The 17,985-nt window shown below is 33.1% G+C and overlaps 1 protein-coding gene across 2 annotated transcripts in view; it reads left to right on the top strand.

Annotated features, from left to right (window-relative positions):
- Positions 1-17,985, top strand: part of LOC129282288 (calcium/calmodulin-dependent protein kinase type II subunit alpha-like) — a 44,094-nt gene that overhangs the window by 2,504 nt on the left and 23,605 nt on the right. For both annotated transcript variants that reach the window (XM_054918220.2, XM_064113372.1), the window contains exons 2-5: positions 3,203-3,245; positions 5,783-5,845; positions 13,700-13,741; positions 17,826-17,846. In XM_054918220.2, coding sequence (XP_054774195.1) covers positions 3,203-3,245; positions 5,783-5,845; positions 13,700-13,741; positions 17,826-17,846 — 169 coding nt within the window. The remainder of the gene's footprint in view (positions 1-3,202; positions 3,246-5,782; positions 5,846-13,699; positions 13,742-17,825; positions 17,847-17,985) is intronic.

The following is a 17,985-nucleotide window of genomic DNA, read 5'->3' as shown; positions in this document are numbered from 1 at the left end:
AGATTTTGAAGTTTTTGATTTGTGATGTCATAAACGAGCAGCTGCCTCATATGCTATGTAATATAAAATGCATAAATTTCATTTTTTAATGGTTCGTGATGCCTTGGTTTTATTTTCTTTTTAGGAGCGCGTGTGAAATGATTTGTGTATTGATATACTGAAGGTACAATATAAACCATTTTAAATTTTCTGAGAAAATGAGATTTCATTGATTTTTTACCATACAATATGTAGGAAAGCTGCTTGCATATGTCACAAATCAAATAATTAAAATTCTATTAACTTTTTTTATTCTTTGATGGATTTTCCTTAAACCTTTGCCAATAAAACCTTCCGCCAATATATTTTATTATTTTTTCTGCTTGTTATACAATAAACATTTTGTCAGGATGAAATCCCCCTTTAACTAAATTTTTTAAAAGCATGTGAGAACAGAAATGGGAATAAACCATCTGTCTGTCTGTCAGTCTGCCTATTAGTCTGTCTTTCTGTCTAGATCTATTTTTAATTCACTTGATTTATTTCATTTAACTTGCTGCTTCAAATTTTCACTGGAGTGAATGTAGTTCTTGCCTTGTAACTTTTCCCTTTTCTGACATTTAATCAATTTCTACTCTTCTGCCCTGCATGATTCATACTAATGCTACCGGAACATTCATGCATATTTGAGTTTTTTACTGATGCCTAATGCTTAAACACAGACATGAACCAATACCCACATAAGCTGACCAAAATGTGCTTACTAAGAACTCTTGACAGTTAGTCACTAATCTGAATTCTGTTCAATCTGTCGCAACAAAGTGTAGGATGAAAGTGTCTCTTCAGCGCCCATATCGCTTTGTTCAGGACACTCATTTGAGAGAATTCTCTTTTCCATGACTTGGTTATAAAGCACTTTATCAGGTACACCGCTCCCAGTCGCAAAACTGTTTCATTGGCCGATTGCATTTCTGCAAAACCAGCTAGTAGGTCTTGATCAGTTTTCTATGAGTGACATATCCGAGATGCTTTACAAGCTAGATATGCAGTAGTATGACTGCTATATTAAACATGACCATGTACTGCTAGATATTGTTGCGTTCCAAATTGCAATGGTACGCAGCAAAATATGTGTGACCAAAGCAATTTGGTGATTATGGGGCTTAAATCAATCCAAGGCTATCTAAGTCCATGGCTGTTGATGCCCTATTGATTGCCCTTCGATGCTCTTCTAATAGACCCAAGAGATTTGTTGTACCTTTTGATTTTTTTTTATATATTTGTGCCATTGGTATAGAAACGTGCCCAATAGAAAAGTGGCTTTGTCCTTAAAAATATTGGAATTTGATTGCATGAATTTAATCTATACCATGTGGTTTCATTAGAAAAATTATGAAATTCATAATGCAAGATAATCCTATGCTTTCATCCCAAACAGGAGGTTTGTTATGGTATGCTCCTACCCTGTACTACATTTAAAAATCAATAATTGTCTGTTGAACAGGTGCTAATTTCTTTTTATATACTACTTGGGGTTTGACCTCACCTGTTTTTTTTAGACGTGTCTCAGATGTTCAGTTTATCTGAACTTGGAATGATTAAATCTAAATGAATTTTACAATCTATCCATGAGAGATTAAGTAGCAGAATTTAGATGATTCGGAATAATCATGTTTATATCCTAAATGTGTCGTATGGGGCATAACAGAAAAATTTAGAAAGTTCAGCTGGGGTCCCCAAATCAATCGCATATCTGGCAATTAATTTCAAACTTGCTTTTGATTGCTAATCTGGGCCCAGTCTTGCAAAGAGTTACGATTGATCCAATCCATCAGTGTCATAATTTTTTCTACAGGAAATTTGCAAAACGTCCTTTGTAAACAAAGGAGATCACACCAAATTGTCAAGAAATCAATGAATTTATGGATATACATTCATATCTAGAATTTCTAAAAAATGAACATGCATTTTATATGTTGACTTTGCTGGCTTTCCATAGTTGCGATTGATTGGACCAATCACAACTCTTTGTAAGGCCCTGCTCCTTACAACATGGAGTGTGAATTGATTTGCTACAGCTAAAATTTATCAATTATAAAATTGCAACAGAAATTTGTAATTGATTGCAGACATTTTCTTGTAAAAACCCCTTGGTGTTTATCATCAGCATGGTTAGGTTTCTTGAGATATGCCTTGAGACAGTGATTTTGTGTTTCATCATGGTCTCTCTTATAAAGAGAGAGTTCTTCTGCCTCAGGGGCTGAAATAGAAGGCGTGGAAAGAGCAAATTTGAAAATAGGGCGCAGGTGACAATTTTCTTCAATGTAGAATATATATTTGTTGGGTCAGTTGGTAGAGCGTCCGTCTCACAACCGGAAGGTCGGGAGTTCAAACCCCGACCGCGTCAGACCAAAAGACGTTAAAAGATGGGAGTCGCTGCTACCCTGTTTGGCGTTCAACGTTGACCTGGCTCTGTACAGTGGCTGCAGGGTCCACGATCAATTGGGCAGAATGAATTTGCAGAGTATTTTTGTTTCAGATTTGTATTTCAAACAATAAAATATGGATTTCCATATCCATTTTTCATTTAAATAACTCTTCATTGGGTGATTCTGAAGCTATAGAAGGGGTATGCGTCCCTGGCGCCCCTGCCTGGATTCGCCGCTGGAAGTGAACGATAATGACTGGTTCTGTTTGTTTTGACATGGTAACAGATGAGACATATAGACTCAAAGAAGAGATATATGGAGAATCGAACATGATTGTGTGCAATGGACTAAACGCTGCAAGCCATCTGACATCCTCGTGTGTGCATAGTACTTTATACTCAGCCCATGAATATACATTGGTTCTATTTTCTGTCCCCCCCCCTGTATGTTAAAGTCATTTACTGGACAGAATAAAACATGTGAATAGACTAAGTATGGCACTCAGATTCATCACATTTCTTGCTAATTTACGCAAAATAAAATTTGTTAATACAAACATTATTTTCACCCTCTCATATGTCTCCTAGTACATCTCCTAAAATTAAATGGAGAAAACAGAAAAAAATGGTCATCAGATACAGATTTATGCCAAAACCATTTCAATATATTTTTACTTTTTTTCTGTTTATCTGCTCTGATGTGAAGCTATATTCAAGCATAAAAGAAAATTGCCTCTATAGACAGGTTGTTGTTAATTTTGTTTTATTATATTATTTTGTTTTTTTCTCACACAGGGTGCCATCCTCACCACAATGCTGGCTACTAGGAACTTTTCCAGTGAGTATTCCTTAATTCCCTCTATCTTTCCATCACATTGTTCTATCTATCTCTCTCTTCTCTCTTCATACTGCATGAAGACTCCGTGTCTCTCTGTGGCTGATACACTCTTTGTTACACATCATATATATCTCTATATTTCAATGTATTTTTTTTTTAACTTGAAAAATTATTTTCATCATATGATTTTGTAAATGGATTTATTGTTAGTCTTGGCTTACAGCCTTTTTTTCATTTGACATCACCTGCCTCTGTTGCCATGGTTATTTGATATTTCCATTGATTATAAACTGTCCAATGTGATGTTTCATCTAGGGCAGTTACAGAATCTCCCCACCGAAAGTTCAATATCTCCTACACATTTATATCAACTTTATTACCCCCCCCCCTCTATCATATCATGAACCAGTACAATTATCGTAATCATCAAATTTTATTGTCCATTTCATAATGTTTACATCCTGGTACTTATCAGCTAAGTAAAGAACAGAATTTCAGTGGAGGCATGGGTGTCTAGTAGCTATGTATTCTACTGGAAAAAAAGAAATAGGGTTTCTGATTTTTTTTTCATTTCTTCAAAAAGTGTTTGCTTCATGACATTGCATAAGAAGAAAAGCTACAAGTGAATTATAGAATATTTTTTCGATAGAGAGAGAAAGTAATGTATCCACTCAGTGAACTACGTTTACATTAATTATCTTTGACAAAGAAAATTCAAGAAAGATAATCAAATTTAAAACTTTACTTCTAGTTATTCAAGAAAAAATATTTTCTTTAATGCTTTGGATGGGGATTCATTCTTTATCGATCCACCGTGAAAACCCGCCTACATTTCTCTTTTTCTTCATGTCATGTGACACAGTAACCTAGGAAATTGATTCAATTTAATTACTGCAAATTACATTATACTGGGCCAAACCTTGTTTCATGATATACTGTGCTATGAGGGTATCATCTTTCAAGAACGAGCAACACCATTTTGCTTTTATATTGAATTGGTTATGAATTTGGGCACCACATTGGTTAGGTCGCGGATAGCTGGAAGGTATGAAAAACATCCTATCATAATCCTTTATCCACCATACAATAACATTGATCCACACTTGTCAAAATACATTGGCGCCCAAAGGGTTAAAGCGCAGCCTCTGATACACGGAAGCAGGTGCGATAGTTCAGGTTTAGTCTGTCAATTTGCAAGGAATTCACTGTCATTAGAGAGAGCGTGATGACTTTTTATTATCATGTGAAGATGGTCAGGGGTATCATGAACAATTATGTTTTGATTGGTTAGTTTAGATAAAAAAATCATATTTTCTTCAGAGCTTACAGAATGAAATACCTCTCGGCAATAAATCATATTTTTTAAATATCTTTATCTAATTGCATTCATACAGTTACCCCAAAGCTTTTATATTCACTGTGGTAATTATTTAATTAGCCTTTATAATTTTGTGGTATTGATCATATCTTACAACGAGGTATCATTATGGGTATCATGGTATCCAACTTTGAAATTGTAATTTAATATGTTTTATTTGCAAGTTAAACTTAGTATCATTTTCCACTTTCATCTTTGGAGATTGTAAAAGATGTGTTGAAATTCTCTACTTATATTGACTTACTTTCTGAAATGTTGTATTATTAATGTGATTTTTAAAATAGTAATAAGTATCGTTTGTATTACATTTATCAGGCAATACAATTAGAAAGGTTTTGAGGTATATTTCGGTTAAAAGTAAGAGATCCTGTATATAAGTTGTAAAGATTTTGTTCTAACAAGTCCCATTATAATTAATGCTATTTGAATGAGATATAGCATTTCAATTGTAATATTTTCTTTTCTATATATTCATAATGGAATGTTTTGAAATGTAAAAAGATCTTTTGATAAAAAAAAGAAACATTAAAATGTTTTGTTATGAGAGAGCAATTTAGAAGACCCGGGGATACAATTAGTCCAATGTGTCCTGTTGTTCTTATCATCTTTAATCATCTGTATCAGTATCTATATTTATCTTTAGACAGATGCGAGACACATTGAATGGATTCCAAAGAATCAGAGACATTATTGCTGCATTGAATTCCAACTTATTATTTTTCAAACGTTAATAATGATATAGGGTATACTGCATACATATCCACTTTGTTAGGTACTCAAGAAACTTCCTTACTACCCTGGCAAGGCTAAAGCTACAATTTTGGTGTTCACAGCTTTTTGTGAGGAATTCTTCCTACCGATAACAGTTTATATCACCTGGATCGAGTTTGCCATGATTGTGATTCGAACCCAAGACCTTGTGATTGTAACGTGAGAGTCAGAACCAATAGACCATGGTTGCTTAAATTCAAATGGTAATTAAAAACAAAAAAATTGGAATTCAATGCAATACAAATGCCCTGATTTCTTTTGAATTCATTTATTATCTCTCTCTTCTATCTACATGCTCTTCCAGCACACGGTTATGAAATATTATTATATTTGATATTTATATATATATACATCTTAATAATCCCACACTCCGTCATACACCCTGCAGAACGTTTCTCAAAAAGCAGTACGGAGCGGGAAAATAAAACTATCTGCCTTTCCATGGCCCAAGGTATATTGTTTTTTTTACACAACTCCTTACTATATTTATATATATTTATTTTTTTCAAATACTACCAAATTCTTATGAAAAGAAACCATAATAAACTCTCTATCTCACCCATGCATCGCTGCTTGTTTTTCCAATTCCTCATACTCACTATTTATATATTTTTTCTGGTTTTTCGAGAGTTCCTGCATGATCGACAACTATAACCAAAAATCCTAGGATGCTGTAGCTTCTCTTTCAGGCACTGAGGATATAATTCTTATACAAATGCAGAATTTCACCACAAATGAACATTTTCTAAAATTGATTATTGTAGACTTTTATTTTGTTTATATTTATGCATTTGAATATTGAAATATTGCAAAAATAGAACAAATTGACCTAAGAAGACTGAATGGTTGATATGATAAAACCAGTATAATTTTGATTCTATCAAATTCATTTGTTAAAAATATATACTCTCTGGTGCCTGGAAGTGAGGCCAAGGATGCTGCTTTTTAACGTGCTTGTTTTGTAGATGTCTGAGTTTTTTTGTTCATGTAATTTTTCCTTCTAGCTTCCATTAATTAGTATCGTTATGAAGATTTGCTGTAACTTTCATTCCGTACATGGTGGATGTGTAGATCTCTGTATACTTTTGGGGGTGATAGATTTGTCAAATGGGTAGAATTGTCATCAGTGCTTATCATGATTTGGGTTATTTTCTCTGCCTTTTCCCAATCTTTCATTTCTCTCTCTGTTTTTCCTAATTACATTCTAAATGACATGAGATGATTCTTTGCTGTCTTTCTTCATGATATTCATTTCTTTTATGCTTCACCTGAAATCTGAGTCTTTTTATGTCAGTTAACTTTCCTCCTTTTATGATAGTTTTCCATACATCTTTTGGTTTATGAAGTAATGATAATGTCTTCTTTCATCTGCTGACTTTGTTTGGTATTTGGGTTGCCAATTTGATAGAAAATATAATTTCTGTTAATTTCAAGATGTTAGAATACTGACTTGGGAGGTGGCATTGAAAGGGAAATGATATAATTCTCCTAGTAATTGTAAAAAAATGGTAGGCCTACAGAATTGATTGATATGTTAGTGTACATTCCTGTGAAAAGCAAAAAACGTGCAGTGTTTTTCATAGATGGCATTACACGACTTCATCAGTGTGAAGAACACTTGCACAAAATACCCCCAAACACTTTTACTGGTAAGAAAGGAGATATCAATTCACCATTTCTGGAAAATGATATTAATGTGCTGGTATAATCAATTTCATTTATTGCTTTTAGTCCTGTGAAACCAGGACATAACTTGCATTTACATACACACATTCTTTGATAAATGTCTAACAGAATATGGTTGAGAGAAAGGGATATTTAGCTATCATGGTTTAGAAATGTATCAATAGTCATTCCTTTCTTATTATAATTGTTGGTGATGTCCCTTTTTGGCTTTTAAATTATGTTTCAACCCTAGATTCTTTTCCTTTTATTAATACTCCTCCATGAACTTTTATACCCCCATAATTATGGTTTAAGAGAATCTGTTTTTGTTTCTTTGAATCTGAGGATTGTGTGGACACCACATTTAAACATTTAATATATTTATTTTGACAGAAAGTTTACATTTTTATACTAATATTGTCAGGCTATATGACATGTGTGATAAAGCAATATAATTTGCCTGTCATGAATATGAAATCACACAAATACAATAACAAAACATCTAAGAAACTACTGATATGCTTGTATATATTTTCATATCCCTGTGTTTATGTTTATTCGCTAACCACAAAATAATGATTAGACTGAATCCTTACCAACATTTTGCAATATATTGACAGTGTAGAATAAAATACAATTATTCAAACTGACATCATAATAATGGAGAGCTGAATTTCATATTTTACAATCAGAATCTTTGCTTAAATCTCTTGACTGAATTGATTAGTTAAGGTAATTTATTTACCCTTTTTATTTTTTCTATAATTACAGAAGGAATTCATTTAATAGCAGTATTCATTGGCATTTGTTCTTTTAAGTTTGATAAGACAGATTGTGTTGAAAAGATGAATTCCAAAATTGTCATGAGAATTGTTGCCTACCATTATTCCTTCCCCAAGAAATATGGAAAAAGAGAAGGTAAATAAATTTACGCACAAAAAACATTATTATACTGAAATTATCTGATGTTTTCAGGATATATCATGTGGGAATCATTCCTCAATTGCTTGCCATTATGGCAAATCTTTGTGATGAGGACAATGTATTCTTCAGCATAAGACCACAATAACATATATACATATTCCTTGTGATATAAATAATTCTCTTCACTATGAAAAATCAATTGCTGAATTGAACGTGTGTGTGATAACACATATTTCATTTCCCCTGTGAAAGTGACCTTGAGCAATGCCAAATATGGCATGATGATACAGTTTTCTAGCTTGCAGAGAAATTATTTCTAATGAGGATCTACTTTGAATGGTTTGTGTTTTTTCCCCTTCTGGCAAGATCCAATTAAAATCTGAGCTTGCATGAGTTCCATTGAAAATTAATATGGTGTGAGTATGAGAGATTTTGACACAGAAACTTAGGTTGCCAATTCTAGATGTTAGTAATGAGTTTGATTGTAGAGTTTTTACCGTAATTTGGAGACTATAACATTTTACATTATTTAGATAAAAATATTTATTAATTTTATTGCTTTAATAATAAACTTGATAGTATTAACTTAATCATTCATGGCTGTCTTGTACAAATAGCCATTTGAGGGATTTTTATTAATAAACCACTAATGATTTGTGGCTTTATTCTGTCACGAAAACTACAACTTACACATAGTATTGTGAAAATGATTGAACATTTTAAACATATGGTAAATTGACATGTATTTATGTCTTTCTTTTGAAATCAATTACCACTTAACATTTTCTGCAAAAGATATAATAGCTTGAAAAAATGATAAATATATCATGAATTGCAATTCTTTTTGATAGTGGTGTGAAGTGTCAATTACCCAAAATATGAATACTCTGCAATGATTGCTCTAAATAGCATGATCTCATGACGTTGTTGCAAAGTAGATTGTTTATGGCTCCATGGTTTGTAAACCATGTCACATATTTTCAAAGCACATCACTGACATCGAACAGTTTCAAAAGTTATCTTATAGCTGTTAAGTGGAAGAGCAGAGATGTACATATCCTGCTAAGTATGTGAAATCAGAAGGAGTATTTGGATTGGGATAAGGCAATCATACTATGTCCACATCAGATCAAGATAACATATCAAGTCATTCACACTCTTATGATAGCTGAGATATGATAGCTGAGCTCTGTCCATTGTGTTGAAATATACCTGTTCCTTTCAAGTGAAATATAATGGCATACAGTATAATTGCAATTTCAGCTTTTTCACAAATTTGATGATGATTAATACACTCATTTACATTCTTACATTTTTAGCCCTTTTCCTCTAAAAAATGAGGAATATTGATAGATTTGTTAAGATATTATAATATATTTTTGTTCTGTTCTGTCTCCTATTAAATATAACCTGTGAATATTCTTCCCTCAGCTTTGTTAAGTCTGTGGAATACGGTGATTTGAAAATAAATTGATTAACCATGTTCACATCTTCTGAAGATAGTCCAGTACGATACAATATTGGTATTTATTTATCCAGTGGAAACCCATTGGATGTGTTCATACATATTCCATTGAAGGTACTGAAACATTATAGTAATTGTGTAAAATCACCTTACAAAACTTGTGTTTGAAGCTAAAGGTTCATTATGTTGGTCATTTTAAATTAGACATTTACTGTCAGAAAACTTTGCGCTAAATGCAAATTGAATAATGATAATTGGTGACGAGTTAACATAAAAAAATTGAATAAAAAATGGTTTTACATAAGTGATTGGATAGCAGTACAGCAAGTTGTCCTGAATTCATACACTACTCAACTCAATTACATAATATTATGCAGTTTCTTTTATAGCTTTAGCACTATCAAAATATCTTTAAATTTATGGGGGTTTTCAGTATGTAAACGACAAAAAAAAATGAAATCATAGCTCTAGAAATAAAGATGTTAGTGATTATGCTGTATTCGAGAGTTTAATGAATTACCCCAAATGGTTACAATTCTTTTCAACCCATTTACATCAAATACTTAATTTAGTTTCTGTATAGCAGAGCTAATACCATGGGGATACTCTTGATACAGCATCATCAGTCATAGTGGATTGTTTGTGACTGTTTCCTTGAGAAGTGATCTCCAACTAACAAGATTCAATATCAAATTTCATTCTCCAAGTGCTTTGACCAGAACTATCACATACCTTCAAGATTAAGGCCATGTTCATTTGACATGTCGTTGAAACAATTTTCCAGAAGACATTTCGTCTGAACCGCTTGTTTTGTCATTTGTAAACATAGTTTCCATTAAAAAAGCAAGCAGGGATTTCTTAATAGATGTATTTTAAAGACATTTCTATGGCCATCAAATATTGACGGACGAAAATGGAGATCTCCTCCATCATGATGCTGATTCTTTTTCCGGTGGGGATGTATGGATTCCATAAACTCCAAGCTGACCCATTCCCAGGTCAAACTGACGTACAGGGATTGGGGCAGAATCAGCTTTTTAGGGGGGGGGGGGAATCTCCTGCAGTTACCCTTCTCTGCCTTGGTGTTTTTTGTGATTCATGTTTGTCATTCCACTGGATAAAATTGTTTGAACTCGTCCTAAGAAGAGCAAAGCCATCAGGGTTTATTCTTGGGTTTATTTCGATTGAGAATGACAGGTTTAGGATGAACCCTAATGTATGCTCCATAGGGGTGTAAGCTCTACCGGTAATCAGGCTACACAGAGGGTTGCTATTCAAGCACATGACTTTGGAATGATCTTACGTTTGTTGGAAGAGAAGATACATTGTTCTTAGGCCAACATGTTTCAGTCAGCAAATTTAAAGGGGATGTTCATTCCTGTAGCCATGTATCGCTTCATATAATGAGAGTGTTTGTCGTTATTTTGGAATGAAATTAGTGTTTTTATGTATCAATAGTCATCTCATTTTTAAGTTCATGTGAAGGGCTGCTACAGGAAAAAAGATATTTTATCCAAAGTTTGCTACAAAGGCCTTAAAATATCAGTTGTATTTGTACCTCTATGAAGTGTTGAAGACTGGGACTAGAAAAGAATCTTAGTTTTTTTTGTATCAGATATACATATTTATACCGAATTTCTAGCATACTGTTCTTGACAGAACGACTAGAGTTCTGTCAAGCCATATGACGATCAGTATGACGTGAACTCTGTCTAGAATTATGATGATCGTTAGCATACCATCCATAGAACTATTCCCAGTAGACACTGTCCGATAAATATAGGATCAGCTAGGGGGTCCCTATGAGTGCACTACTGAACAAAGCTATGACAGAATAATGTGGAATCTAAACTGCTACCAGCTGCTTCCAAGGGGGTAATTCAACACCCTATATTCCAGTCAAGTGCTTCACCGTGTACCTCTGAGTACTACCATGGATCCTACTAGAACACTTCGGAACTCCTTCCATATTATTCGTTCATATTGATGTTTGGTGGGGGTGGGAAGAGGGGGGGGGGAATACACATGAGTCATCGTAAAAATTGACTCTGAGTGATGCTACAGTCATATAATGGCATACTCTACTTGCATATTGCTGCAAATTGTTTAAATGCATTTGTTGCCAGGCATAACCAATGTATCAAATAGTCCTGCAAATTTAAATATTTCTGAATTAAAATAAAAAAATAAAGTGGAAGATGATATCACTTCAATCTAAAGCTCACATCTTTGCATTTTGTGGAAGATTAACTTTTCCAGAATTTACAGTTATTTTATTCACAGGATAGATGGAATCGTACTGTTGCCTGATCGCTGCTCGCAACTGCTAAAAACTAATACAATTTTTGTTCGCTGTTGTGGGGGTCTAGCTTGCGCAACTTTATTTTTCAACGAATGGCACAAGTTAGGCTTATATGCACTAGAGCTATATGTCGATTGGTAATGTTAAAGGTGCTACTTTCAAAGCTTGCCATGTATTGCTGGCTATGACTGAGCGTTGATTGCAGAGTAATAGGCATATAAATGTGTAACCTGAGATGTTTTTGTGGGAGACAATTCATGTTTCTAATAGGGATTTTCACCTAATTCAAACCGTTGTTAGTAGTGCATCTGAAACGTGATACCTAAAAGGGCTCTTTTTATGGCTTTTAATTTGCATCCTAATCATATTGAGTCTAGATAGTAATGTTCATTTATCTTTGTAATTTAATGCACAGTGTGACATGAGTCGTGTGGTGTACAACCTCACTGAGTGGCAGTGCAAACAGCCCCTATCTAATATCTTGCTGTGCATAAACTGTTGCTTCATAACACAAAATGCTATATACAATGGGTACTGGCTAAAGAGAGAGGTGTGGATATGGGATTAATTCATATAAAGAACCCTCCATAAAACAACATCCAAAAGAAAAGGAACTTGGAATATTATGGCTTGTCTTTGTTCATGTCACTAGTACCTTGATGTTTACATTTGTTCAATTGAATTTGCATTTAAAAGAACAAGAATTTTCTCATGATAAGATATATTTTGTTTAATATGATTTTAATTCATTAGTGGTAATTAATGCATTTCAGTTCCATATTTATTAATGGTTAATTAACAAACCATAACTGTTTTCAGTTTTGTGTCGTAGAGAGATATGAACTCATCATTTCATTGATTTGTTATTTCTTAGAAATCTCTCAATGTCTAAGAGGTATTCATTTGAATAGGATTTCAGTCAGACTTTTCTCATATGGGTTTGGGGCAAGTGAAAATGGAATGAGGAAATTTATGAATTCACTTCATGATATTTAGGTTTTTTTTCTGTTGAATTTTTTTATAAACTCTAACCAACTTTTAAAATACTTATTCCAGTAACAAATCTACTGGGTGTGTGTCTATCAATCCCATCATATTTTTACATCATAAAAGTTGACATTTTTCTTCCCCACTAATATGAAAACAATGACCAGCAGCTCCCTTATAATAACAATCTTACATTCTCTTTCCCAGCCTTATACTTGTTCAACACTTTAACATCAAACATAAAATGAGGCAGTGATTGTAGTGTGCACCAGTATTTATCAGTGGTGAAGTCTCACATTATGGTGCCATTCTCCTTCGATTGCTCTTCCAGTTCAAAATGTAAACAAGCCTCAATTCCAGTGGTGGTTTTGAAAAAATATGCTTTATACATATTTTATTCGCTAATCATGCTTTGATTTGGTGCTAACAGAGAAATATACCAATACTGACTTGAATTTGTTTGATATCAATTGCCAAACAACAACAACAGTGGACTTGTTTAATAAAAACTGTCTGCCAATTTTGCTAGAACCATCAGAATGTGCAACACACATGTATTAGGTTTCCATTGGCAATAGCTAAATTCCTTTTGTTAGTGTTAATTAAACATCATTAAACAATGAAACATCATTGACACATGATATCATAAATTGTGTTTCAGAAACTACTTTTATGAATTTAGTCAAAAACAAAAAGTTTCCTAATAATTTGATGGATGAAGTTGCTTCCAGTTTTCCAGCAAACCATCTTGCACAGCCACATCACCTGCTTTCTGGTGCACCGAAAGTGTTTCTTTCCACCCGTTTGTTTCCGAATCTTGTCGCACCACAAAATGTTGCAGCGTGTAATGTTGCACCACACCATGTTTCAGCATAAATTGTTGCACCATGATGCTGCAGCCTAATGTTGACACCACAAAGTTGCTTCTCAATGTTGCCTCTGCTTTTCTTCGCCTTCCCTAGGAATATCAGCGGCTTCTCAGCAGGCACAGCAGGCCAGTTCAGGTTGGAGCTCTGCTAGATTTATTCACATATTACCATGGTAACAAAGCACAAAGGTCACAGGCAAAGTCATATACAAGTTTTTCGACAAAGTAGTCAAAATATTTTAGACAATGTGAAGGCAGTTACCAGTCTCTCAAAAAGTAATTTAGTCGTAGATCTATTTGCATTATCTGTCTCTTTCATAATTGGTTATCATGGATATTTAAACAAACTTGACAACAATACTCTTAAAACCTGTTGAATTAACAAAAAATTCCCTTTTGACATGTGACCTTCAGCTGTTTTTGTTACCATGGTGATATGGTGTTGTCCACTTTTCTAATAACATTGTCTTGGTTTTTTCTTTAGTTCTTTCTGTTATTCTAACATCATCCCTGTATGAAGTGTAGCTCTGGTTTTTTCCCTTTGAAAGTGGAATTGTCTAACTCAATCCTTCATTTTCAGTCAAGTTATTAAGTCCATTACCCCAAAATCCCTTACCAAAAAACATACTTTTAAAGAAAGGAAAATTGTGCTCTCATGGATTAAAAAAAGATATATATATAAAAGAATAACATACTCTGTATCCATTTGCAAAAAAATTGTTAATATATTAAGATTAGTTATAATGATGAACTGTGGTTTTTATAACCTATGAAAATTCATATGATGATATGTTATTTTATTACTTTTATGTCAGTATATTTGCAACCGAAACTACCCCACTAAATTTTCATCCTTGGTATATAATCAAAACATGTTTTTATTTTAGTTGGAAAAGCTTCTCACCATATTACGTTTTGAAAAAAATTTGTTTTGTTTTTGTTTAGTTCCATTTTGTTTTGACTAACTGCATATTATTTTAAAGGATTGATTCATATGGCATGCAGAATGTGCTTGGAAATTATAAAAAAAATTGATAGATAGACTTGATTGATAGTTTGTCTTGATGCCATTGATTTATATTTCATACTTTCATACCATGATATAGCATGGATCATAAATATCTTCATCAATTTCATATTGATACACGAAAACATTATTATACTATGAACTCTTTACAAACCTTGTTAAAAAAGTTATGGAAGTTAAAGAAGAGTTTCTTTAAACTCAGGCATTGTTTTCATTCATTTTCAAAGCCTGATGATACCCTTTAAGTGTGATTTTCAAATGAAATAATGAGTATATCATAAAACTAATTTCTTAACGATGTGATCTAAAATGTGATATGATATTCACAGCTAAAATTCACTATTAGAATTTCTAAGATGAAAATAAAAACTTGGATCTCTAACAAAAAAAAAAGTATTTTGGGGGTATTTTTTATCATGGGATTGGTGGATAATTTCATGATACGATCTTTGGATATACATTTTTGACATGAAATCTACAAATTTGTTTGATGGGCCTCTAATTAGAAATATATAAATATTACCAAGAGAGCATGCTAAGAGGATAAACTGAAAAAAATTATAATTTTCATAAAGGGTTAATCAGGGAAAAGTGTAATAACATTCACTTCACATTTGTAAGATGGATGTGGACATAATAATAGTTCAATATAATTTGCATTATTGGACGTTTACCCAAGCTTTACAAAGTTTGGGGTTGGTCACTGTTTACTAGACTATGGGACATGCCAAATATCATTTTTAATGTGACATGGCCAACAATAAAATATTAAGTGCAAAATATGTAGGATTCCTGTATAGGATTTCAAATCCACCAGGCTTGAAAGATAGCTGGGTAGCAGTTCATCAACGTTTGTTGTTTGACAAGATGTCAGATCTGACAAAAACTTTCAAACTTTTTAGAAACACTGGTACTATGGTAACGGTCAGATAAAACAGACTTGGTGTGTGTTTCATAAAGCTATTCACAAGTTTCAAATGACTTTAGGCACGACTGGTGGCCCTTTCTTGTGCTAAGCAATACATTAATATGTAATTGACTCAACACGTAAGAACATGTTCAAGTCGTGCGTAAATTTGTGTGTAACTTTATGAACAACTTTATAAAACATTCACCTGGTTTGACATATCATCTGGTAAATCCTTTCCTGGAATGCTCCCCAAATATGAAGAGTGCATGAGATACTTTGGATAGGGGCGCTTCATGAACTTTGATAGCTTGATATACATTGATGAGAGTAAATTTGAAAAAAAAATGATATGACGCTACATATGGGATTTCTTGAATTTCTATCTAGGGTTTGGCAATACCTTACATTCATCGAAAATTTAGGTACTATATTGCAAGGGAGAAAAATGAAAGAAGAATGCAAAAAGAAGTCCATAGATATAGAGATAAGTAGGAGAGAGAGAGAGAGCGTGTCAGGGGTAGACCTTTAAAGGTGTTAATTTTATATGAATCCAACCAGTGAATGATCTATGTAATGGATGTTATATCATATTATTTCCCACTCATAGAAACTAATGTATTTCTTACTGTGTTAAGATAATATATCTTTAGCTTTGTAATCTGTAAGTATATGTATATGCCCCTAGACGTTAAATGGAGTGGTTCTAACTCATTTGAAGTATGTATTGAAGTGAAGTAAAATAAGATAAAATTAACAGAATATTCGTTGATTTAATGTTGCATGAATAAACATTCTTTTATGCACAAAGACTAACATAATTTTTGCCTTTGTTTTTGTTGAATCTAAAATGTTGACTCTAAAATCAGAAATGCTTACCTCTAACTCTATAATACAAGTGATAATGTTTCTAATTATATTTTCTGAAAATTACTTGTGTTGTGTATATTTGATCTCAATGAAACTTAATTAAGTTGTAGTCAACCTTTTCCAAGTTTGTGTTTCAGGCAACATCTTGTCATTTTATAAATACCATGCGCAACATACCACGGGTGCGAATTCAAGCGATTTTAGGTTGTAAATTAAACATCTTTAAAAATGCAAACATTAGATGCTTAAAGGGGAATGTTTGGAAAGTGATTCTGCAGAATTACAGTTTTAAAAGTTACTTCAATGCAACAAAAGTCTCAATAATGATTTTATGAAATCATTGAACTGGCCTGTCTTCAGTTCGATGTTTAAAAAATGAACAAAAATCCTTGATTGCTATCTTGCAGTGATCATGTTCTATGTTTACATTTTGATTTATGTTGGGATGTTTACAATTCTATCGTAAGAAAATCGCTAGAATGTTCTTTACATGAATCTGATTGGACTAATACAATGTTAGACACCTGGATTTTCAAAGAACATATCTTTGATCAGAGGCAGAATTTTGAAATACAAGAGATCCACTTAAATGCAAGATTGATGGTGATCTTGTTTTGTGTGAAGTAATGTTGAAAGATTCAGATACAATTTTAAAATCCAAACTAGCTGTACTTTTATTTGGGTAAAGTATTTTGAATTTTCTTGGTACTCAATCCCCACTTTAGGAATGGAACAAAAATAGAATGCTCTATAATATGAAATGCTGAAGTCCTTGCATCGATGGACAAAAAGTGCATCAGTAATAAACCATTTCAGATAATTATCATTGATCCTTTCCATAATGGCACTACCTTTAAATTCATGACTTTCCTTTTTGGTTTGTCTTTCATTACCTCCTTAAATTGAGGATTTATTGGCGCATATGATTGAGGGAATGAGAGATGGTCTTAAATAATTCACTTGTCATGATGAAGTTAATCCCTTGGGTATATTGCTGATATCCACTTGACACTACAGTTTACTTTCCATTTAATTCATACATTACATTCTTTGCATACAAGATAATGTCTCTCTTCAGCCTTCTTTTTATTCTTAAGAAATCTTCAAAGATTCCATTGCCTTTATGGTGTATATTTATTTAATTTACTTGTATATCTCTTAAATAATATAGGCCTCTCCTTCTCCTACAACTTTCTCACCTGTTCCCCCCACATTTCACAATTGTTCAAACCCTTGTAAATTGAAAGTGTTTCAAGTGACTTTTTCTTGTACTGAACTAATCTTCTTCTTTGTGTTTTGTTCTTTTCTCCTGACCTGCCTTCTCGTTAACCTATGGATACCTGTCCTATGATCCCTCAATATTTGACCTTTGACCTCACCCTTTACCTCCGCCCCCTACCCTTCCCCACCCCACAGGCTCAGCACAAAATAAATCAGGTTAGATTCTGGTGGTTAGCTTGCCATACTTTCATTTTAAAAAAAGAGGAGAAAATCTGAACTTCTTTTCCTTTTATTACCAGTGCCTTAATTATTCAATATTTAATGAATTAGTTTTAATTTAGAATATTTTTTTATT

The sequence above is a fragment of the Lytechinus pictus genome, chromosome 18 (genome assembly GCF_037042905.1).
Source record: "Lytechinus pictus isolate F3 Inbred chromosome 18, Lp3.0, whole genome shotgun sequence".
Taxonomy (NCBI): domain Eukaryota; kingdom Metazoa; phylum Echinodermata; class Echinoidea; order Temnopleuroida; family Toxopneustidae; genus Lytechinus; species Lytechinus pictus.
Note: the sequence above shows the minus strand (reverse complement) of the source record. Positions and strands in the feature narration are given on the sequence as shown.